Here is a 23,312-nt window from a genome sequence, read left to right as displayed (position 1 = left end):
AAAATGTTTGTTATGAAAATGGGTCTGAGAAGGCTGTGAACACTGGACTGGCCCACCTCTAACCTCCTACCTTGTATAATGTAGGCCCTGAGGCCCAGAGGCCCAGAGGCCCAGAGAGGGCAAGAGGCCTGCTCTCGTCACCCAGCTTGTCCAGCAAGAGCCCAGCCCACAACAATAGTGAACACTAAAGGCAGCAACTCTGTAGCCACGTCACTTCAAGACTGTATGTTTGTGGGTCTCTCATTTTTCCTAGCCACAAAGGCATCTGTTTTATGGAAAATGAAAATTTTTATTTATTGAAATTAGGTCATATCCCACAGTCAGCTCAATACTCCTTGGGGGTCCAGGAACCTGCCCAGCATCCTTGTCCTCAGATTTTGATCCCTGCATTTCTCACCTGGATATGCAAACACACAAGGTTTCATTTTTTCACTCCTTTATTAATTCAGCAAAGAGTCAGTAAGTGATTGTTTAATGTCACTGACTGCAGGTCACGGGAGATAAAATGACAGCTAACGTTTGCTGGGGCCTCACTAAGTATCAAACATTGCTCTCAGCAGTTCACATTGAATCCTCACACATCCCTCTGAAGTAGGAACTCCGAGGAGCTCCACTTTACACATCAGGAAATTGAATAATAGAGAGGTAATCTGCCCAAGATCACACAAGCAGTAACAGCTGGGCTTCAACCCCAGGCTGAGTCCAGAGCATGTGCTCTTAAGCCATATTGTGCTGGAAACAGCCAGAAACCCTGCTGTTCACAGGGATCGTGGGCCCTTGGGGAAGGCAGACATTTAACATGGCACCAGAGGGCATACACTGGGGACCGTCTGACAGAGCCTGGGTATGTAGAAAGGCCTCCTTGAGGAGGGGACGCCTAAACTGAGACCAGAAGCATAAGCAAGAGCAGACCAGGGGAAGAAGAAAAGAGCATTTCAGGCAGGGTGGTGAGAGGCAAGAGGGCAAGGAAGCTGAGGACCTCTAAGACGGGATTGTGTCTGAGAGACCTGAAGAAAGTGAGGGAGCACCTTGCCCACCAGAGAGTGAAAGGTGTTCCAGGCAAAGGGAGCACAAAGGCTCTGATGCAAATACGCATCTGGCACCTTCAAGGAACAGCAAGAAAGGAAGTGTGCCTGGAGCAGAGGAAATACTGAGAAGCCTAGGAGATGAGACGGAGAGCTGGCACGTCTCACAGGGGTCTTGCAGGCCCTGAGACATTTTTTAAGCAGATTGAGATGGGGAGCCACGGAAGTGTTGGGAGACAAGAGTGACTTGTTCAAGGCTCTCTAATGTGAACAACAAGAAGGCAGGGACTTTGTTTTGCTCGCTGCTGATCCCCAGCCGTGGAAGAGCAACAGGCCCTTGATTCCATTCAGTAAATATTTGAACAAGTGAACGAACGAATGAATAAATTAGTGAAATGAGGAAACGACACAATGAATAATTGTGAAACTGACTCCTCTCGGGATCTTTCATCCCACAGGTACACAGCGGAAGACCCGCCCCTCCTCTCATCCTCCCCGCCCTCCCACCCCCGCTGTTAGGTTGAGGGTGCACGCTACGGCCGCCAGAGGACGCGGAGCGGCGGAGTTCTCGCACGGAAGGTTTTGCGTGAGGCACCGCATGGGGCGGGGCCTGCGGGCGGTCGCCGCTCAGCTGGACAGGGCTGACCGGTGGGCGGAACGCGCCGGCGGGGCTGAGGCTGTGCGGCGGCGCCCGGGGCGGTTTGGGCGGCGCACGGAGCTAAGATGGCGGCGGAGCGACAGGACTCGCTGAGGGAGTTCGTGGCGGTGACGGGCGCCGAGGAGGACCGGGCCCGCTTCTTCCTGGAGTCGGCTGGCTGGGACCTGCAGGTAGCGCCGCGAGGCGGGCCGCGTAGGGCGGACTGGGGACTGCGGGGCGCGGGCGCCTGGCGCGACAAGCCCGCGGTGGCCGAAGCGCACAGTCATCCCGCCGGGCCGCGGCCCGACCCAGGCCTCAGGGTCCTGGGGCCGCTTGCCACGCGTCGCCAGCTTGGCCTGGGCGTGGGGAAACGCGGGCTAGCTCCGGCCCCTACCTGCTCTACCCGGCCTCAGTTTCCCCTTCTGCCTGGCTCTCGGGTCAGCGAGATTTTGGGCACTGCCGCAGCCCGCGTGAAGAGGGAGAGCCTGGGGGCGTGGCTGCCGCGCCGAGTCTAGGCTGCAGGCCCGGCCCGACTGACCAACTCCCCGGTGGAGCGGCGCTGGGGACTAGGTGCTCGTTCATTTCCATTTCCGCAGCCCCGGCCTCAGGACAGGGGAGAAGCCCAGCCTAGGACTTGGCCCACGCCCCCTCCTACGTAATTGCTGGGAGAAACTGGGTAGTGGAGCCTATTCATCTTTAATAAGTAACTCTTCTGTAAAATGGGAGTCTTCGTGGAGCTTTTCGTCTAGTTCACCAGCATGTATTAAGTATACGTTAAATATTTATTAGTTAAGAAGACAGTAAGATAGGCTACACGAGGCAGGGATTTTTGTAAACTGTTGAATCCCCTGTGCCTGGAAAAACGCCTGACATGTAATAGGCACTCAGTAATTAATTGTAGGAAGAATTGGATACATGTTGTTCGCCAGCCTATGTCTTAGGTAGATGATGATGATGAATATTTATTGAGTGCCTGCCATGAGCCAAGTGCTGTTCTAACTGCTTTAGGTGTCGTAAGTCGTTTAACCTGTGCGTTTTGAAGCTGAGGTTTAGGGAGGTTAAGTAACTTGCACAAGGCCTCGCTAGCTGCCAAGTGGAAGAGATGGCATTTGAACTCAGTTCTGTCTGATACCAGAGCCCAAGCTCTTAACCACCATGTGCCCTGGCACTTGACATATGATGGTTCAGCTAATCCTAGCCACACTATGAGGTAACGAAAACTTCCTCAGTTGTATAGATGAATTGGAAGCTCAGAGGTCAAGTGATAGGCCCAAGGTCACACACCCAGGGGTTAGGATTTGAACTGTGTCTGCTGACTTCACCATTTATATGCTTCCCGAAAGTGTAAGAGTTAGATAAAGCATCACACCTGTACAGACACACAGTGTAAAGCTCCTGTGCTGGGCCGAAATACAAAATGCAGCTTCTGCCTGAAAGACCTGAAAGCTCAGGTGGCAGGTCGTCAGCCCCAGTCTCCTCATGCTCTTAGTGGGGAAACGGGCTCATGCATGTGACATGACTTGCCCAGGACTTGAATGTAGACACCCCTCAATGCCAGTTCAGTGCATGTCCCACGGCAGCATACTGCCTCCTGGCAGGCCTGCTAAAGCGCGTTCTGTAAAGGCACGCTGCTTCCAACAGGCTGGTTATGTCCCACAGCAGCTCACTGCCTCCTAAAAGGTGGTGACCTTGAGGACAAGAGCCATGTCTTTTTCACCTCTGTAGACCTCATTGCTCTCTTACTTCTTTGTGCAAAGTAAGTGATAAGTACATACCTGTGCATTGAGTCCATGCGAGAAACATCCAGTTACAAATGGCCAAAAGAGGCCCTTATTCCTTCTGTATGTATAGAGCTAAGACATGACTGCATAAATGTTAATGGATCCTCATCCGTTTTGCAGGGTTGGTGGGATGGGTGTCCCCATTGCACAGATTAGGAAACAGCATCAGAGAGAAAGTAAAAGTAGCAATCTGGACTGACCTCACAGTTCCCAACTCCTGGCTATCACCTAAATGCTGAGAGTAAGGGCCCGAGCAGACTGACTGGGATCGAGCCTGGCTCTACTCCTTACCAACAGTGTAACCTCAGACAGCTTTCTTAACTTCTCGGTGCTTCTCTATCAGCTATAAAATGAGATGATAATAGCACTAACTACATAGGGTTCTTTAAGGATTAAATGAGTTAACACAGGTAGAGTTGTACTCAGAACAACATGGCTCATAAATAAGTGCTCAATAAATGTACACTGCTTTTACTAGATCACATTTCCTAATGAAAATGAGAATGAGGAGTGTCACCATCCCAACTTTCCTTCTTGCCTTCTTTTCCCCTTAGTAGGTGGAATTTTTTTCAGGTAATATGAAAACAAGTACTTGGGCCATTACCTTTTGGTCTTATTTTCTATGCCCCCCCCCCCCGCAAATGCAGAGTGCCTTGTAAGTGTGGGCCATATTTTTGTGTCTTTGCTTCTTTGTGTTCAAAGGAGATGAAAGGAGATGTGTTAGATGAAGGCCTGTTTAAGGATCCCAAGTTACTACCTCTCTGTTTCAGATTGCCCTAGCAAGCTTTTATGAGGATGGAGGGGATGAAGACATTGTGACCATTTCGCAGGCAACCCCCAGTTCAGTATCCAGAGGCACAGCCCCCAGGTAAGGGCCAACTTCAGTTATTGCTACATTGGTGTGCTTCCAGCAATGGGACAGAGGATTCAGACCTGGGGATGTGGACCAGTGGGTTTGAGGGAGGAAGATAGACTGACTGGTGGGTAGTAGTTTCTTGCAAGACTTATTCCTTTCCTATAGAGATTTGGGATTCTTAACTGAGTGTGGTATATGATCCAATCCTGTAGGAAACCACAGAACCAACTTTTAAGATGTTTGGGGGGGGGTCTCTTATTTATGAAATATGAGGAGTGGCCTCTCCATTTATGGAAGTTTTTAAGTAGAAATCGAAGTACTTCCTTTCAGGGATGCTGTAAATGTAAAAGATTAGGCCAGGTGACTTTAAAAAGGCTCTCAATATTTTAGGATGCCCATTATCCTATTAAGAAGACTTAGAGAAAATAAACCTGTTTAACCCATCCTTTCCCAAATTGATTAGGGAGACCTTGTCTTATTTTGTGAAGTAGTGTTAACCTTTGCTATCCCATTTGCATCCCCTGTCCTGGCCACCCTGGCTCCAAGGTTCTCACAGCCGATCACTGCTATGATCTACAGAGTGGGATAATGCAGGTCTTCTGGGAGACAGGCAGGGCCTCTTCCTTTAAAAGTGTCTGAACTACAGCTCCCCTCTCTGCCATAGCCTGATTTGTTTCTACTCTCTGGTGTATGTTCTCAATTTATTTGAGTTTGAATTCAACCCCAGAATACAGATACAGTGTTTCTTTGCTGGTGAAGTGATAAATTGTGTTTCTCTCTAAGGGCATCTGAGATTTAAATTACATTTCCTCCCTTTCTAGAAGGAACACTAACCCCAGTTCTCATTGCTTCCTTAACTTCTTCCCCTACCTACATTTCCAGAGGAAAGAGGTAATAGGCAGGACATCTTTTAGTTATTCATAGATGCCCACCTGTGAGGTGTCAGTGATGGCACATCAAGATGTTACTGCCTGGGACCTGGTTGATAAGGTAAGGGCTTTACTTGTAGCTGCTGATAGAGACAGCTGATTTCCTGGGGTGTGTCTTTCACAGGTACCCTAGATTACTGTTGGGTTGTTGGCACAGAAATACAGAGGAGGGGACTTCCCTGGTGGTGCAATGGTTGGGAGTCCGCCTGCCGATGCAGGGTACGCAGGTTCGTGCCCCGGTCTGGGAGGATCCCACGTGCCGCGGAGCGGCTGGACCCGTGAGCCATGGCCGCTGGGCCTGCACGTCCGGAGCCTGTGCTCCGCAGCGGGAGGGGCCACGGCAGTGAGAGGCCCGCGTACTGCAGGAAAGAAAAAAAAGGATACAGAGGAGACAAAATTGAAACTTAGCCTCTGATGTCAGTCACATATTCACACCTGTCTTCTCTGGTAGACCCAAAGTCCTGTCAAGACAGTGGTTTATGGGACTTCCCTGGCGGTCCAGTGGTTAAGGCTTCACCATCCAATACAGGGGGTGCAGATGCAATCCCTGGTTGGGGAGCTAAAATCCCACATGCCTCGCAGCCAAAAAACCAAAACATAAAACAGAAGCAATATTGTAACAGATTCAATAGAGACTTAAAAAATGGTCCACCTCAAAAAAATCTTTAAAAAAAAAAAAAGACAATGGTTTATTAGAACCTGGGCTAGGAGCCTGACTGCTCACGTTCAAATCCCAGCACTGCCACTTTAGAGATTTGTGACCTTGGGCAGGTTACTTAACATCTCCAGTCCCTCAGTTTTTGTCCTTTGTCAAATGGGAATGATGATAGTGCCTACCACATGTGAGATTAAATGAGTTAATACTTACATAGCACTTAGAACACAGAACGTGTTAACTGCTATTATTGTCATTTTATTATTACCATTATTAGCATCCATTCTCATCTTCCCCATTCTTTTTTGTTCCCTGTCTCATTCCACAGCAAGTCTATATGTTAAAAAGTAGACTTAAAAGTAAAAAAATTCAAGGGAATAGAGTTTAACATTAAGACTGTGGGGAGTAAAAGACCGAGCACACATGCAGGCCTAAAGGTCTTACTTTTTTGCTTTGGTTAAGCCTCAGACTTGGTACTGGGCTTAGGTGAAGCCAAGGAAAAGGGAGAGGGAAGGCACTGTTTGTTACATCGTTGTGCTTGTCCAGGTGGTAAATGCTGACTGCATTCTCAGGAAAAGGCAGGCTTGTGCTAGCACCTCAGAGGAATCCTTTGTGGGGCCTGCCTTTCCCCTGTTTGACCTGACTGTTGCAGGACACTTAGCCTGCTGCTGAGCTCTCCCCGACCCCACCGTCATCTTCTCACATACCCTTTCATGTCATCACTGCCTCTGTGGCACAGCACTCAATTAGTGAGTTCCTCCTCTGACTCTAGAACAGGGGTTCTTCACGTGGAGGCCCTGAACCCCCTAGGAGGAATCTGTGGAATGGATGTCAGAAGGTCCATAAATTACCTGAAATTGTAGGTAAAAACTTATATATATGTAGTACGTTTTCTGGCAAGAAAATTCATAACTTTTATCAGATTCTCAAAGGGCTGTGGGACATAAAAAGGTTAACCATAGCTATAGGAGAAAGTCTAAACTCCTCAATTACAACAGCTGTCATTTATTGAGCACTTAACCAGCTGCCAGGCACTGGGTTAAGCTTTTACTGATACATATACATCTTTTTAATCCTTACTACAACCCTGTGAGGTGGGTACTGTTATTCTTCCCATTTTACAGATGAAGACACTGAAGCTGGGCATCTTCCCAAGATCACACAGCTAGCAAAACAAGGATTTAAATGTAGATCTGTTTCTGCTTCCAGCATTCAGCTCTCAGCCAGAATGATGTACTCCCTCTCCCTGTGGACTTTCACTGTCCTCCAGAATTTGCTGTGAACCTGCCATCCTCATCTTATCCCCCTTTTCCTTCTTTCTTAAATCTTTATTTCAACCAAACTGATTTGTTTGGTGTCTCAATTCTGCCTTGTTTTTGGTTCTTCTGCTTTTGTTTGAGCCTCTCATCTGACTGGACATGCCCACTCTCTTGCTTCCTTTCCACCTGTGCAGATCCTCTGTGTCCTTCCAGGTTTAGCTCCCTCCCCACCTTCTCTACTGAGCATGTTATCCCCCAACCCATAGGCAGCACGAACTCCAGTCACAACCCATATCCACATACTACTGTATGACATCTTTCCTGTGTTGTCTTGAATTCTTCTCCTGGTAATTACCTTAAGATTTTTCTCCCTAAGTAAGTTATAAGTTCCTGGAGGTGGGAGGGCTAGTATTCCAGGAGCACCCACCATCTGTCTGGCTCTGCCAGATATTCTTACATATGTTCTCTTCTTATACCTCTATAACCATGGAAGTAGGTCAGGTGCTAACCATTTCACAGGTCAGGGTGCTGAGTCTTAGGAAAGGTTGAGTAACACATTTGCTGTTATAGTGGATTCAAATCTGAATTTGTCTAAATCCAAAGCTGCTGCTTCTGCCATGTGCTAGCTACCTCTCTGTGCAGTACCTCCCACCCCTGTACCGAGCACAGGGTCGAGCAAGAGGTAGGCTGTGTTTTCTTCCTTTTTTTTCTTCTTTCATTCAACCAAACTGTACTTTCTTAGAATTCTAGGGACCACCGTTGTCTGATTCTCTAAAACTATACTGTCCAGTATGGTGGCCGCTAGCCTCATGTGGCTATTTAAACTAATTAAAATAAAACATTCAGTTATTCATTTGCACTTACGAAATTTTAAATGCTCCATAGCCACACGTGACTAGTGGCTTCGTTATTGGACAGTGCAGGCACAGCATTCCTGTCACTGCGGAAAATGTGATCTGACAAAGCACTTTTGTGCCACTTCAGGGTGCCTGGGAGATAGAGTTCTGATGCTGAAAAATTGAAATTTCTGAGACATTTTGCCAATTTGTGGAAGATACAAGACAGAGTATTCTGAAATTGGTAATGCCCCCAGGACATCCATACTGTTAAGGTAACTCTCAGAGCATTACTCCAGAGCAGTTGTTCTCAGACTTTAGCATGCATCAGAATTACTTGGAGGACTCCTTAAACCCAGATTGGTAGACACTCCTTTCAGGGTTTCTGATTGAGGAGGTCTAGGGTAGGGGCTGAGGATTTGCATCTTTCACAATTTTGAGGGTAATACTGATGCTCCTGGTCCAAGGACCAACACTTTGAGAACTGCTGCTCCAGAGTAGTACTTGAAATGTGCTACACCGTGCATCATCACCCCGACGGTTCACAGCACGCCCACGAGGTTGGTGCTGATCGTCTCCATTTTCACATGAGAAAATGAAGGCTTAGAGAATTTCATGAGCATGCCCAAGATCCCAGGGTTGGAGGCTAAGTTGGCATTGGAACCAAGTAAATGGACACCAGAGTCTGTGTTAGATACTGTCAGAGTCTAGGTGTAAGAACTTTTGGGGAAAGAGTCAGACCTATAGCCAGAGCAAGTGGTTTGCTCAAGCAGGTATACACATGTGTATTTGAAGGTGTTTAACGACAGAGAGATAGAGGATTTTCTTTTCCATAGATGCTAAGCTAAGCATCTGTGGAAAACTCCCCTGGGAAGAGTAATGAGTGGAATTAGCCTTTTAGGGCACTAGTATGGATCTTATCACTTGCATCCTTTTAAACCGTGTTGTGTAGAGCATGAAGGAATGCCCAGGAGGTTGCTCTCAGCTCACTTAGGCAGGAATGTATTTGCTACATCGGTTGATCTTTGTCCTCTTTTTTCTAGTTGGTGGAGCCTCAGAGCCTATTCTGTCCTCTGATTGTCTCCCTGAAATCTTTCTTCAAGGCTGAGCTGGAGTAAACAACTCCTTCTCTAGCCTCACTAAATCTCCATTACCCTCTCCCCCCATATTAAAGAGAAACAACTTTTTTCCCCTAAGGAATACAGAAAACGGTGTGTCTCATGATACTTGAAAAACTAAGATTATTCCTTAAGGACAAATCTAAACTAGGAAAAAAGTGGCAGTGTAAGACAGTGTCAGAGGAGGGAGTTAACCCTTGTCATACCATGTTTAGTGTGCCCTCTCTACCACACCCCACACAACCCTGCTTTTTTCCTAAACACTAATAAATACTTGACTGACCTACAGCAGAAGCAGATAGAGGCCTTCTCACTCATATATTCATTTCATTTTTACTTCTTGATGACTTATCCTTCCTCTAATGTGTTACTTTCACTAGTCTCTGTGTATGTGCCTGTGCTGCTTTCCTGTAATGCCCTGTTGGTCCCCTTTCCCCACCAGCCCCACCAGCCCCACCATCCTTTATCCAATTGACTGATGGTCCCCTAGTTTGTCAGCACTCGGTCCAAATGTTGCATTCTTCTGAGACGCTTTTCTTGAGGTTCCCCAACCCCCACCTAGAACAGGAGACTGCTCTCACATCCCATGTGCTTCCCTCTGTCACAGCCCCTGTTGCACAGTTTTTAATGGATGGTTTCCTGGCCAAAGAGCCACTAGCCTGTAAGCAACTAAAGGGTAAGAACTGTGCCTGATCATTTTATAGACCTAGCATCCCGTTCAGTGCCTGGCACACGGGCACTCCCCCAATATTTAAAAATTATATGATGAAAATCGCTAACCAGTAGTACGTTTTTAAAGTAGTACAGACCCTATCCAGTTCCCTCCTCCCCCTCTAGGAGAGCTTAAATTGGATTTCATTTTACTTCTTGATACACTTTCTAATTTATTCTTAGTCCTGTGTGACCTTGAATAAATATCATTGTCTTGCATTATAAACTTGAGAGGTTAACCCTCTTCCCATAGATCCTCTTCCTGCCCCACCAAAAAACCTAACCTCAGTGTCCTCAACTGTTAGCAGCTGATGATGCGGATCACCTTTCTTTAACTCCCCTTGAGATCATTTTGCTCCTTTCTGTGTCTCCAGCGATAATAGGGTGACATCCTTCAGAGACCTTATTCATGACCAAGACGAGGACGAGGAGGATGAGGAGGGTCAGAGGTGAGTCTTTATTGGGGGCACAGTCCACAGGAAAGTCCATGGTAATGTACAAATCACCTAGAACAGCCTAGAAGGATAAACATGCTCGGTTATCATTAGCCATTACTACTGTGGGCTAGTCATATGCATACTAGAAACGGTTTTCCACTCCCTGTGCTTAGAAGTGATCCCTGTCCTCTTACTATTTTATTTTCTTTTGGGGTATTCTGGATTTGTTTTTGTTCTGTTTCATTTTTAATTATTAAGATAATATGTATTTATTGAAGAGTATTAGGGGAAGGGAAATAACTCTATAAGGAAAAAAGCCATTCGTAATACAACCCAGAGGTAACCACGTATCAATAATATTTTTGGTGTATTTCCTTCCAGCTTTTCCTTAATTGAAAAAGCAATATATTACATAATAAAGAGAAAAAAAGGGCTTACAAATGTATATTCCTCCAATATACAGACACAGTACTGTTTTTTGTTGGTTTGTTTTTAACCTTTAGGAATGTTATAATAAAATTAGTGTCCGTTGTGGAAAATGTAGAATAGCGTAATGAAAAAAAATACAACACTCATCCACCCTGTGGTAACTACGGTTAATATTTTGGCATATTTCCACTAAGCGTTGGTTCTGTGTGTAAATATAGTTTGTTTATATTGTATTTTACATGGTGAAAGTCAGGTGTTTGTTTCTTGCTTTTGTAGGATTAATGCTACATCTTGAATACTTCTCCAGGTCATTAAGATTCTTCATAAGTGTTTTCAGTGACTATAATGGTGCATCATATGGAATGCTCGACATTTAAATCATTTCCAGTTTTTTGCCACCTTAAATATCAATGCTGTGAACATCTCTGTGTATTAATCTTTGACTACATTTCAGATTATTTTGGATAGTTTATAGAAATGAAAATACCGGGTTAAGGGCGTGAATATTTTTAAGACATTTGATCACAGATTCCTAGTTTGTAAGCCAGGACTTTGAGATCCCTTAATAAGGATCTTACAGTCCACTGAACAGAACTTTGTCTGCCTGGAATGAACAAGGATGAACTGGCTGCAGCCTCACTTCATGGGTTTTGGTTGTCCATGGAATCTGTCTTGGTCTGTCAAACATTCCTAAGGAACATTGTATAATAACCATTATGGAAATGCACTTATCTCATCGTGGCCACTCTTTGGGAAGTGGGCTGAGAAATTATGTGTGTTCTGTTCTCTGTCTTCATCCACGTAGTGACCTTTACACTACCTCAGAGCCTTCTATTTAGATACACTCAAAGTTCAGGAATAAATGTTAATTTCAGTGTTTTAATACTCCTTGGATGAAAGGCAGTGTCATCAAGTAAGTGAATGCCCAACTCCTAAATGACCTCCTCCTACTTCTCCTGTCCTGTCACATCCTCCAGGCGGTGACCTTCTTTTACTTCACTTCCCGGTTACATCTCTGGTCCCTCAGCATTTCAGACCTAATGACACTGGTGCTGTTGTCCATGCCAAGGCCTAGGGTTTTGCCTTGCATTCTCTGGGGAATGTCAGGAAATGGAAGGCTGAGGTTCAGTTTTATAGGTTCTCAGTTCTCCTCACTGAGATGTGCTATTGACTTAGCTGTGAATAGGAGTGATAAGGAGGCAGCTAGCCAAGGCTACATGACTGAAGGTTTTCAGATGCAGCTAAAAAAAAAAGTGCTAACTTCATCTCAAGCCTATTGCAAAGCAGGTATGGGTATCTTGGGGCTTGTATTTGAGCTTCCCCGACCTCCTCCAGTACCTACTCTTCTGCATCTGCCCGGTGTATGTCACAAGAATTGCAAGGTTAGGTGAGGCTTGGGAGCTCTCGGTGCTGTATCACACCTTACATGTGTGCATTACTCTGTGCTTGTTCTTTTGCATACTTCTGCTGATTTGAACCTGATGGCCCTGACTTAAGGAACAGGTAGGTAGGGCATGTGATCCTTCCCTTCCATTTCAAAGAAGGAAAGTGAGGTTAGCTCAGTGCATTGGCTTGCCTAGTTCACTCAGTGGCAGAGCCAACAGTGGAACCTAGCTGCTTGTACTAACCACACCACTGCCACCATTAATCCAGGGCTGCTAGTGGTAGCTGCTTCTAACTGACCATAGTGATCATCTGCTGGAAAGGTGCTGGCCGCCGGATGGTGAATTCCCAGAGCTAACGTGCTGTTGTGCATGCCTGGAATACCCTTCCCTTGTCCTTTACCTGATAAACTCATCGTCAAGATTTAGCCCAGAAGACACCCTTTTAGGAACCCTTGACTGTACTCCCCAACTCTGTGTTCCTAGAGCACCCCTTACTGACTTCTACTGTGGCTCACACTGCAGTATGGCTGCCTGCCTCTTAAATCTGTCCCCACCTAGACAGTAAGTTCCTTAAAGATGGGCATTTGTACCCTTTGCCTCATTGTGCCCAGCTCCTAGCCCAGAGCATGGCACATGCTCTGTTCATGTTTTCTAAGTATATTTGGTGTTAGATGTGTATTTTCTGCACAGGTTTTATGCCGGGGGCTCAGAGAGAAGTGGACAGCAGATTGTTGGCCCTCCCAGGAAGAAAAGTCCCAACGAACTGGTGGACGATCTCTTTAAAGGTGCCAAAGAACATGGAGCCGTAGCTGTGGAGCGAGTGACCAAGAGCCCTGGAGAGACCAGTAAACCAAGAGTGAGCATAAGGGGTCGGGGTCGTTGTCTGTGTCCACAGGACTGAGGTTCCAGAGCAGAGGAAAGGAGGCCTTCCTCACCCCAGTAGTGACTGAATTTGTTTTTGTTTTGTTTTTCATTTGCTCACTCCCTCTCATATGCAGAAGAGCAGTGCAGTTTCTCTTACCTTTTAACATGAAATCAAGATTTGGGGCAAAGTTTTCAAACCTATGGCCTATGGTCTGGATCAGGTTCTGCAAACATGTTTTGTTTGGCCTAACCAACCTGACTTACTCCGTGTCTTGCTTTATTTTTGTTTTAATTGAATCGGTGGCCACCTGTTTTACATACAGTCGAGATTTCTGTTTTCTTTGTGAAAATCAAAAAGTCTTTAGTGTTATCCTACACCTAGATTCTGAAATGGTCATGATTAACTAGAGCTTAGTAGCAGCCATTCCCTTTAACCAAGCAATACCCCCACCACCACCATTCCAGTTTTTACCCCTGTCTCTGAGTTTCCTACTCAGAGAAAGTGTACCTAGTAGTTAACAAGCTTGAGATAACATCATTGTATCTGAATAACCTGATAACTGTTGACCCACTTCTCCGGTGTTTATGAACTTGTCTTTTATAGCCATTTGCAGGAGGTGGCTACCGCCTTGGAGCAGCACCAGAGGAAGAGTCTGCCTACGTGGCTGGAGAAAGGAGGCGGCATTCCGGCCAAGATGTGAGTGTGCACCTACCTTCTCTAGGGAAGCTCGTGGACTGTTTTATCATTTTGGGGGAGAAATTAGTCCCATGTTACACGTGAATCAGCAGCCTCCGAAAGGGAAGAGGCAGCAGGTTTGCTGTATTCCATGAATGGAAAGGCTTACCTGAGAATCAGAGACAGCTCTCATCTGGCTGGGTGTGGGGGGAGGGGGGTGGCTCATGAGTGGGGACAGGCAGAGTGGATGGACAAATAATGGAGTTTTCTGAGCATTCCATGGATCTCAGGCAGAGGGATAGTGATTCCAGGGTTCTCTGGTGGTGTGAATGTGCCTAAAGAACTTGGTCTTTAGACACCCCCCCCAAGGAGGCCTGAAACGTACTTTTTGAACTTTTTCCGTATTATATTCCAGTCCTTTTTTCCCTGCGCATAGGGATCCCCCCTATCCAATAAGTATAATCATACTGTAGAGTCAGTTTTGAGGTTTATGTCGTAAACGTTTTTTTTAATTTTATTGAAGTATAGTTGATTTACAATGTTATATTAATTTCTTTTGTACAGCAAAGTGACTCAGCTATAAATATATATATATATATACTTTTTCAGTGCCATAAATATTTTCATATGACCTTGTGACCATGAGTCTCCATAATGTATTTGTTTTTAATTATTTTGGGTTTTTTTCCAAAGTAAAGTAGTCAGGCAAGGAGGAAATAAAAATCCTATCCACCTGAGGTAGCAGCTGCTAATATGCTGGTCTTTAGTCCTCTAGACCCTTTTCTGTGTATATATATAGGGAGTCGTTAACAGAAATTGTAGATATCATTTTTAATGGCTGCAAAATAGTCCACGGAAGATTTGCCATGCTACTTTAGTTGAGCACAAGCTTTGTGCCAAGCACACTGGCAACCCTACAGATAAGGAAGCCACAGCTTCAGTTGAGTCATCTGCTCACTGCCGCTTAGCTAGTGAGTGCCAAAATCAAGATGCAGACCCAGGTCTGCTTAAATCAAAGCCCATTCTCTTAACTTGTGCCATATCACCTTCTTATTTTAGGTTAATACTTATTTCATTGGTTGTTGATTGATCTCCTTGTGCATGAGTATATGCTTGTCTGTCTGGGTGTTTTAATAATGACACAGTAAAATAGTAAAAACTCGTTAATTTGCAAGTTCATGCTGGTAGGCTTGCCAGGTTCCTGACAACGTATAGACTGCTTACCTCCTGTTGTCACAGGTTCATGTAGTGTTGAAGCTCTGGAAGAGTGGATTCAGCCTGGATAATGGTGAACTCAGAAGCTACCAAGACCCATCCAATGCCCAGTTTCTGGAGTCTATCCGCAGAGGGTGAGCAGAAAAGCCCTCCTTCGGATTCCATATCAGTGAGTGAGATGGCAGATGGGAAAGAAGAAGCTGATTCAAATATTTATTATTTAAGAAGTTTACATTTTTAAGCAGATTTAGCACAGTTGAGATACAGATTCACAGATCTGCTCCCAAAACTCTGTGTATCTGCATTTCCCCTTTGGGCCTAGGACAGAGCCAAGTCACCAAATAAGATGCAGGTCTCCACTCTTGGCTCTGAGCAGGCATGAGAGAAGGGGGAGGCGGACAGGTAGCCACTGGAGCAGTCAACTCCCTGTGAAGCCCAACTTCACAGTTGGAACTGAGAAGTTTCTCCTCCCTTTGTAGCATCACTGTCATTCCCATCCTGCTCTTTGTGGGCCCCAGAACTGCCTTTTCTCCCACAGAGAGGTGCCAGCAGAGCTGCGGAGGTTAGCGCATGGTGGGCAGGTGAACTTGGACATGGAGGACCATCGGGATGAGGACTTTGTGAAGCCCAAGGGAGCCTTTAGAGCCTTCACTGGTGAGGGTCAGAAACTGGGCAGGTAAGGAGCAGCACAGGTGGGAGTGGGACTGTGTGGGTCACCCCTGTCGGGCCCAACAGGCCCTGTGTAAGGCTCACTTTGTATAGCTCTTTACTGTTTATTACAGAGTACTTCAGATTTTATTTTTATGGGAGGAAGAATATGGGGAACATAGGCTTTGGCATTAACAAACCTGAGTTTAAATCTATTCTTCACTTTCTAGCCATTTGACCTTGGACTATCCAGGCTCAGTTTGCTCAACTATAAAGTGGGACTAATAAGAATCCTTACCTCCTCGATTACTGCTGGGAGGAGCACGTAGAGCACTGCCCCACAGTGAGCAGTCAGTGTAATCAGTAAAGGTAACACATTGCTGCTTTGACTCGGTAATCTAGGGTGTCCCGGGCAGGGATAACCTTCTGCATGGCTTAAAGGCTGAAACAGACACATGTATTCAGGTCACTTGAAATGGAGATTCAGAGGAGAAAGGAATCCTGGACTCTTGCCGGCCAGCCTGCAGCGGCATCGTTTAGGATCCAGGGGAGCTCAGAGGCATTGTTGCCCCTTTGCAGCCTGCTGCTCCACTGTTATGGCAGCTCTTATCTCTATTTCTTTGGTCCTGCCTGAGACTCAGTTTGTCATTTCCTGTGAAATTTTTGCCACGTGTCCTCTGCCACTATATCCATCTTTCATTCAAACCCCTAATAGGATCTGACTGGTTGATAGTCCCTATTACCTCTGATAGGCAGGGTTCTCACACCAGATCCTTGACCATCCCACAGACAGGCAGCCTTCTCTCAGGGACCCACTCAGCTTTGGCCATGCATGGGGTCACTTCGTCAGTATCCTTCAGAGAGATATTTGCACACGAGAGGCACTCAGCATGGTGACCCTCCCTGCCAGTACCATCCTTATTTTACAAAGGGAAAGCTGAGGCTCTTGGACTTTAAGGGATACCCTTATGTGCTCCCTATGGTAGAGCCGGGACTGGAATCAGGCCTTCTGATTGGCATTTCTCCCCACACTCCTACACAGCAAGACACCGTTTCTGACCTAGCTCTGGCAGCTCTTGAACTAGGCACTGCCCTTGCTTACCTCACCACCATCTGCAGGAATCAGAGTGTGGTCTGCCAACAGCTGTGCTCTTTGAGCTTCTGGCTGGCCCTCTCCTAGAATCCCCTGCCTCCCTGCTGGCCATTCATGCCTCATCAGGAGCAAGGGTCATAGCTCAGGACATTAGAGACCAATAGATTGTGGTTTACCAGGACCAAAATAGTTAAATCCACCCTGCTCATCATTTCATCTACCACGTTGGGGCCTGTGGGTTAGTCCGGGACAGCTGTTCTCTGATCCATCTGTGACTTACCTGTCAGCTATGGTAAGCTTTGTAGAGCACCAGATAATTTTTTTCCGTATATTATTAAACTAAAATGTGTTTATCTTTAAAAAAAAAAATAGAAAATACAGATAAAGAATAAAAACTGTCCCTAAACCTAACACCAGATATGTCCAGTTAGTATCTGGGAAGTATCCTTCCAGTGTGTGTGTGTGTGTGTGTGTGTGTGTGTGTGTGTGTGTGTGTAAAAATGTTCTATCACCTGTTATTTTGCCTAATCAGTGTAGTATGGCTGTCATTCCAGATCAGTAGGTGTATTTCTACATTTGTTTTTTTGGCGGTACGCGGGCCTCTCAACTGTTGTGGCCTCTCCCGTTGCGGAGCACAGGCTCTGGACGCGCAGGCTCAGCGGCCATGGCTCACGGGCCCAGCCGCTCCGTGGCATGTGGGATCTTCCTGGACCGGGGCACGAACCCGTGTCCCCTTCATCAGCAGGCGGACTCTCAACCACTGCGCCACCAGGGAAGCCCTACAATATTATTTTTAATGCTAACATAAGTTTCTATCTTATGTATGGGCCATAATTTAACCAGTCCCTGATGTTAAACATTTAGGTGGCTGCCAGTATTATGAACAACATTACAATGAATATCTCTAATTAAATCTTTATATACCCCTTAATGTTGTACTAGAAGTAAAATTGCTAGCTCAAACGATCTTCATATTTTTAAGATGTTGTCAAATTGCCCTCCAAAAAGGTTGTATCCGTCTTTCACCCACCAGTAGTTTTAAGGAAGGGTCCAGAGCACCGTGCAGTTTGGGTTTGTCTGGTTTCATGATACTAACAGAAAATGCTTCTACTATTGGAAAGTCTAACTCTATTATGTATGAAGACTCCACATCTCAAAAAATTAAGATGTTTTTAAGGAGTCTGTTTCAGCAGGATGGGAATACTTAGTGCAGGTGATGAATCAACAAGTCAAGACAGAGCTTGATAATCAGATGTGATGCTTGTCAGCTAAATAAATGTTCATTGCCAGTACCACTTTGATTTTATTTCAGTTCTAGCTTTTAATGAAAAATGAGCTAAAAAAATGTTTTATACAGCTAAGGGAGATGGAACGTTAGCTTTTCAGTCTAAACTAGATGGACAGCCCTTTTAGTTTTTCCAATAAATTTTACTGTGCTTTCCATTGTCTTCTTGTTAACTAAAATGATCAGGAAGCCAAAAGTTTAAGAAATTTTTCTCAGGTTTGCCTCAAAAATCAGTCAATGCTTGTTTTTTCTCCAATTACCTAGAAAAATAAAGTGAATGAATAGATTTTTCTCAGTTCAGAAATTTGAAAAAGTTCGTTCAGTTGCATGAAACTTCTTTTATTTTAGGCTTTGCATTTGTTTGTTTGGATGGGAACTAATCTGAAGATTTGGGAAGCCTGCATTTACTTGATTTTGAGTACCAAACACCAAGAGTCCACTTGGGATGGGGGTGAAGGGTGACACTGCGGCCAGGATGAGCTTTGTCCCCTCACCATGCTTTCTGTAGTGGTCATCTTTGTAAAGCAGGTGGCAGGGTCTCAGGAGGTAGCATTGTGGCAACAGAACACCTTAGTGCCCAATTTATTCCCTCTACAAAGGAAATGAGCAGTCAGGTAATTCAGCTTCTCTCTCATTCAGGCCTTTCTGGCAGGCAGTAGCATCAGTGAGTACCCATCATGTACTTGGAATTGTTATAAACAGTTGAGGGACAGGCTGCCTAGAGTCTAATTAGAGAGTTGACCTAAGGCCCTTAAAACTAATGAACAGAACAGAGCAGATCTTAGGCATTTACAGGTTCAACATTTAACTTTCCACTGTTTTCAAGCATCTCCTCAGGCCCGTGATAGTGTAATTTATCTGTGTCTCAGCTCACATTTGAGTCCCACGTGCTGTGAGGCTGATCCATAGAAGCTCCTCTCATAGCCAATAAGTGTGGCCAGGTTTCTCTTCTGAGCTCCACTTTGTAATTCTCTAAGCCACTATTTTTCATGTTTACAGAAAAGAGTACAGTTTTCAGTTCTTCCTTGCTAATTATTTGCCCTGGAGCAACATTTCACTGTGTTCGATGAAACAGTCTGCAGGAGGTTAACAAGTGTTCGATGAAACAATCTGCAGGAGGTTAACAAGCGTAACATGAAAGAAAGGACATGGTGATCAAATAAGTTTGCCTTAACCCCACGATCTCTCAAGGCCTTCTTTAATATGTTAGTGGCCTGTGATGCTGTTGGTATAATATGTGGCATTTCCAAAACCTTCCTGGAGATAACTCAAGGGACTAGGGTCCCAGGGAACACACTTAGGAAAGCACTTTCAGTTGGATTTCCTAAGAATACCCTTTTTAGGTTGTAAGGATCAGAGGGAACGGTGAGGTGTATGAATTAATCTAACTAGAGGCTTTGGGCGGAAGCAAGGGAGTTCTCATCCAATGGCCTCTGTTCTCTGCATAGGTCTAGGCCAAGATATCTGCTAAGAGAAAGGCTGAGAATGAGATACATAGATGGTTTACAGGAGAGAGATGAAGCCTCCAACGGTTATGGAGAATTGGGAATTCGTGTGCATTTTGTGTTTGTCAGCCACCCTGAGTGTAGCACGCCTTTAATCCTCACAAGAGTCCTTGTTAAAGAACCTTGTTACTACCCTTGTTGAAACTCAGGGAGCTTAGATAACTAGTCCAACACTACCATAGCTAGTGGGTAAATTCATACCCTGGTCAATCTCATTCCAAGATCTGAGCCCTCAACACTGCAGTAGGAACTGTGTCCTGTTCATATTGTATAATTAATCCCTGCGGTGCCGGGCACTTAGCTGGCTTTCCAGAAATCTCAACCACCTCCTGATAGTTGACACATGAGTATGAGATACTCACGTGAGTGAGGTTGCACTGGGGCAGGCAGGCCTGAAAACCCCCATCAGAGGAAAAGAGTCTGGACTTGTCCCTTACATTCCAGCAGTCACCTGCCAAGCTGTGTCATGCCTACCTCAGCTGCAGACTTGGAGTGCCCCCTCCCCATTCTGCCCTCAGCCTCACTGAGGCTAAAACTCATCCTGGTCTGTTGGATCCTCCAGCATCAGATCCCAGTTTCTCCTGGCCCAGGCTGTCGTGCATACTGCTTTCGTCCCTTCAAGCCCTTGTTCAGTTGTGGACACCAAGAAAGAAGGGAGTTGGTAACTTGCCCAACTCCAGGAGTGAGGGAGCTAGCAATAATTTGGGGGTTGAGGTGAATTCCGCTGGACCTCTCAGTTCCATCAGGACAGGGATTCTGTCTTGGACACTCCTTATATCAGTAGCAACAAACAGCACCAGACGTAACAAATGCTCAGTAAAAATCTGAGACAGGATTCCCCTCTTGCGTGGGGCCTTGTTTCTGTTTGTGTCCTGACGCTATCCTCTCTCCTCAGCACTGCACCCCCGGTGTTGAATACCAGCTCTCCAGCCCAACAGGCAGAAAATGAGGCCAAAGCCAGCTCTTCCATCTCAGTCGATGAGTCGCAGCCTACCACAAACATCCAAATACGGCTTGCTGATGGCGGGAGGCTGGTGCAGAAATTTAACCACAGCCACAGGTACCTTGCATTTTGTGGCCTGGCTTATTCTAAGAGGGTCCCAGAAACTCCCGTGGACAGGTGAGAAGCAGGGAGCAGTTCTTCCTCCTAAACACCAGCAGGTGCTCCGTGCTTTCCCCAGAGGAGGCAGTGGGATAGGAAGGTATGGAAGTCTGAAGCCTTTGGTTTGGTCCCCTCTTCCATTAAGTGCGGCCAGTGACTTGCTCCCTCCCCTGTGTGGGTCTCATTCCTCATCTCTAAAATTAGGGGATCGGATTCCTCAGAGGGGATTTTTTAGCCACCAAACAATTTGTTCAAAGGAAGTTTCATGCTAAAGCCCAAGTGTAGAGCAGATAAAATTTGAACTGCTGTGGTTGATGGAGGGGAGAGGGGATGCAGTACACCCTCCCCCCCACCTGGCTTCCTCTACCTCCCTGCCCGCCAGCAGCCTCTGAAAACCACTAGGCTACTAAGGTCTCTTCTAGATCTGGACTTTGAGAATTCTAGAATACCTGTTCCATCTCAGATCATCTGGGATCAAAGCAACTGTGCCTCCCCAATTTAAAGATGGGGAAACTGAGGCACAAAGTGATGAAGGGATTAGCAGGGGAGGACTGTTGCCAGTAAAGATATTTGGCAACTCCTTTTTCTAGAATAGCAGGTCTAAATTTCATCAATCATAGGCCATATAAAGCAGAACCCACATTTGGGGCCAGGGGATGGCTTGCCAATCCTTGAGTGTTGACAGGCTTCACATGTGGTTAGTTGTGAAACAAGTTTGATTAGGATTACAGAAAAGGGGTCAGGCAGAGAAGCCTCTAGGAAGAGGGACCCAAATGTGGGCAGGGAGCACAGCATGATGAAGAACTGAAATGGGGAGGTAGGAGAACAGGGGGAAGGAGGGTGGTGTAAAATTAGGCAGGCCTCAGGACCAGTCAGGAGATTGCTGTTTATACCAAGGAAAGGGGGAGCAGCTCTGAAGGGTTTTAGACAAAGGAGTGACATGAGCTCATGTGGTTCCAAGTGAGAGCCTTGGACACTGTGGAGAAGGATTGGGCAGGGGAGGGGACCTGGGGATATGACACAGCTTCCTGAAGCGGGGGGTGGGGGCGGCAGAGAAGAACACTGCTCACCCACCTCCCCACTCCCCCACTCCCCCACTCCACCAGGATCAGCGACATCCGACTCTTCATCGTGGACGCCCGGCCGGCCATGGCTGCCACCAGCTTTGTCCTCATGACCACCTTCCCAAACAAAGAGCTGGCTGACGAGAGCCAGACCCTGAAGGAAGCCAACCTGCTCAATGCCGTCATCGTGCAGCGGTTAACGTAACTGCCTGGCCAAGCCGGCAGCCTCATCTCCTTCCTGTGTCCCCGACGGCCAGCTGCCCCGTGGAGACCACCCCTCCACCCCCTCCCGCACACCCTGCAGTCCAGTGCCACGTCTCCTCCATAGCTCTGCGTTCTTAGATCTCAGTTGGACATTTGTTTTCTCCTTAGTTGCATTTCCTGGGTTTTTGTGACGATCAAAGGACTTTAAAGAAAAAAATAAAAACAACCAAAAAAATGGAAGGAATATCACCAGCATGTTATACAGAACCTCTCTCACTGAGGCAGGCTTTGATTATCTTAAAATCATATTTATGTCTAAGGTGTGTGGGGAGTTTTCCATCCCCTCTGCGTAAAAATTACATGTGGCACACAACACCCACCCACTAGTGTGTCCCCCCGCTGCCCCCAGGATGACTAGTGGAGGATTTCCCCTGTGTAGGGAAGGGAGTGGGGGGACTTACAGAAAAAGGCTTTTGCAGCCACTCACTTCCACAAGAACAGATCTCTTGCCTGGATAAAACTGAGCAGCAGCAAGAGTCCCCTGAAGCATGAGGTCAGATCCAGAGGCACACAGCCCCTGTGCTCCTTTCACTCAAACCCTGGGAGGTTTACACTCTCCAGGCCTTGGCCAGCTGAGATTCTAGCTACACCTCCTGCTTCAGCGCTTTCCTCCCTCATCATCCAGGCTGCTCTGTCATTGCTTTATTTACTCCACATGCAGAAATCTGTACCTAGGAGGTAGACAGGGTATCTTTTTACTGGGAAACAGCTTGTGCCAACCCAGATGAATTCAGAGTCAGGGTATCTTGGTCTGAAAGAGAAACAATCAATATACCACTGAGCACTGATGACGCATGGCAAATCACATACTGAAGAAGGGGTGGGTTCCCTGTGCTGTGAGCTCCTTGTACTGTGGTAGCATTTGCAGAAGGCTTCTGCTGACTGAAGTTAGGGTGAGTAACAAAGATGGCTCTGGTGTGCAGGCTTCACCCCGCTCTTCTCTGCCCGCTGAGTTCTGACTTGCACCAACGTGGGCAGTAGTCCCAGCCAGGGCAAGACCCTCCCCGTATAAGTGTGCAAGGTTGAGAGAGGAGGATCACTGGGGTCTTGGATGGAAGCCTTTCCACCCCCTATTAAGTGAGTCACAGACTTAGAATCAACGCTGACTCAGAATTTTCTGGCTTTGAATCAACGTGCCTCAGTACTCTTTCCAAGCAGTCATCACCAATCACTTTCTCTGTTCTGTTTTACCCCCTGCAATGAGCCAAGAGCCAACACTACTTCTACCCAGAGTGAGGGAGGCCTTGGGGATCCAACCTGAGAAAGGGACTTGGCTTGGTGCTTCTGATCCCAAAGTGACAGGGGGCTGCTGGGGCTGCAGCATCTGCCACAGTTGGAGGTAAATATGAAACTAAGTGCTGGTCTGGAGAAGCTAGATTATTGTCACCTTGACCATTAAAAACCAGAATGAGGACAATGGCGCTTTGTACTTTCTAATGGGTTGCTTTGAAGAAGTTGTGTAATGACAGCAACCATTGTAAGTACTTCAGTGCCTCACAACGGTCCCATTGTACAGTGCCAAACCCTGAAGCCCAGGT

At 46.3% G+C, this 23,312-nt stretch overlaps 1 protein-coding gene across 3 annotated transcripts; it reads left to right on the top strand.

The window, feature by feature from the left end:
• The first annotated feature begins 1,572 nt into the window (after nucleotides 1-1,572).
• Nucleotides 1,573-21,954, top strand: NSFL1C (NSFL1 cofactor). 3 transcript variants are annotated; one of them, XM_032605567.1, is made up of 10 exons: nucleotides 1,573-1,853; nucleotides 4,214-4,311; nucleotides 10,182-10,256; nucleotides 12,171-12,176; nucleotides 12,749-12,914; nucleotides 13,527-13,619; nucleotides 14,838-14,947; nucleotides 15,352-15,489; nucleotides 20,240-20,404; nucleotides 21,553-21,954. In XM_032605567.1, the coding sequence occupies exons 1-10, from the start codon at nucleotides 1,749-1,751 to the stop codon at nucleotides 21,713-21,715; spliced, it is 1,119 nt and encodes a 372-aa protein (XP_032461458.1). In that variant the 5' UTR covers nucleotides 1,573-1,748; the 3' UTR covers nucleotides 21,716-21,954. The 3 variants fall into 3 exon arrangements, with proteins under 3 accessions (XP_032461458.1, XP_032461459.1, XP_032461460.1); XM_032605568.1 differs by lacking the exon at nucleotides 12,171-12,176; XM_032605569.1 differs by lacking the exons at nucleotides 10,182-10,256; nucleotides 12,171-12,176.
• Nucleotides 21,955-23,312: the final 1,358 nt, after the last annotated feature.

The sequence above is a fragment of the Phocoena sinus genome, chromosome 15, assembly GCF_008692025.1.
Source record: "Phocoena sinus isolate mPhoSin1 chromosome 15, mPhoSin1.pri, whole genome shotgun sequence".
NCBI lineage: Eukaryota > Metazoa > Chordata > Mammalia > Artiodactyla > Phocoenidae > Phocoena > Phocoena sinus.
The sequence above is the reverse complement of the archived record's forward strand: the minus strand, read 5'-3'. Positions and strand labels throughout refer to the sequence as shown.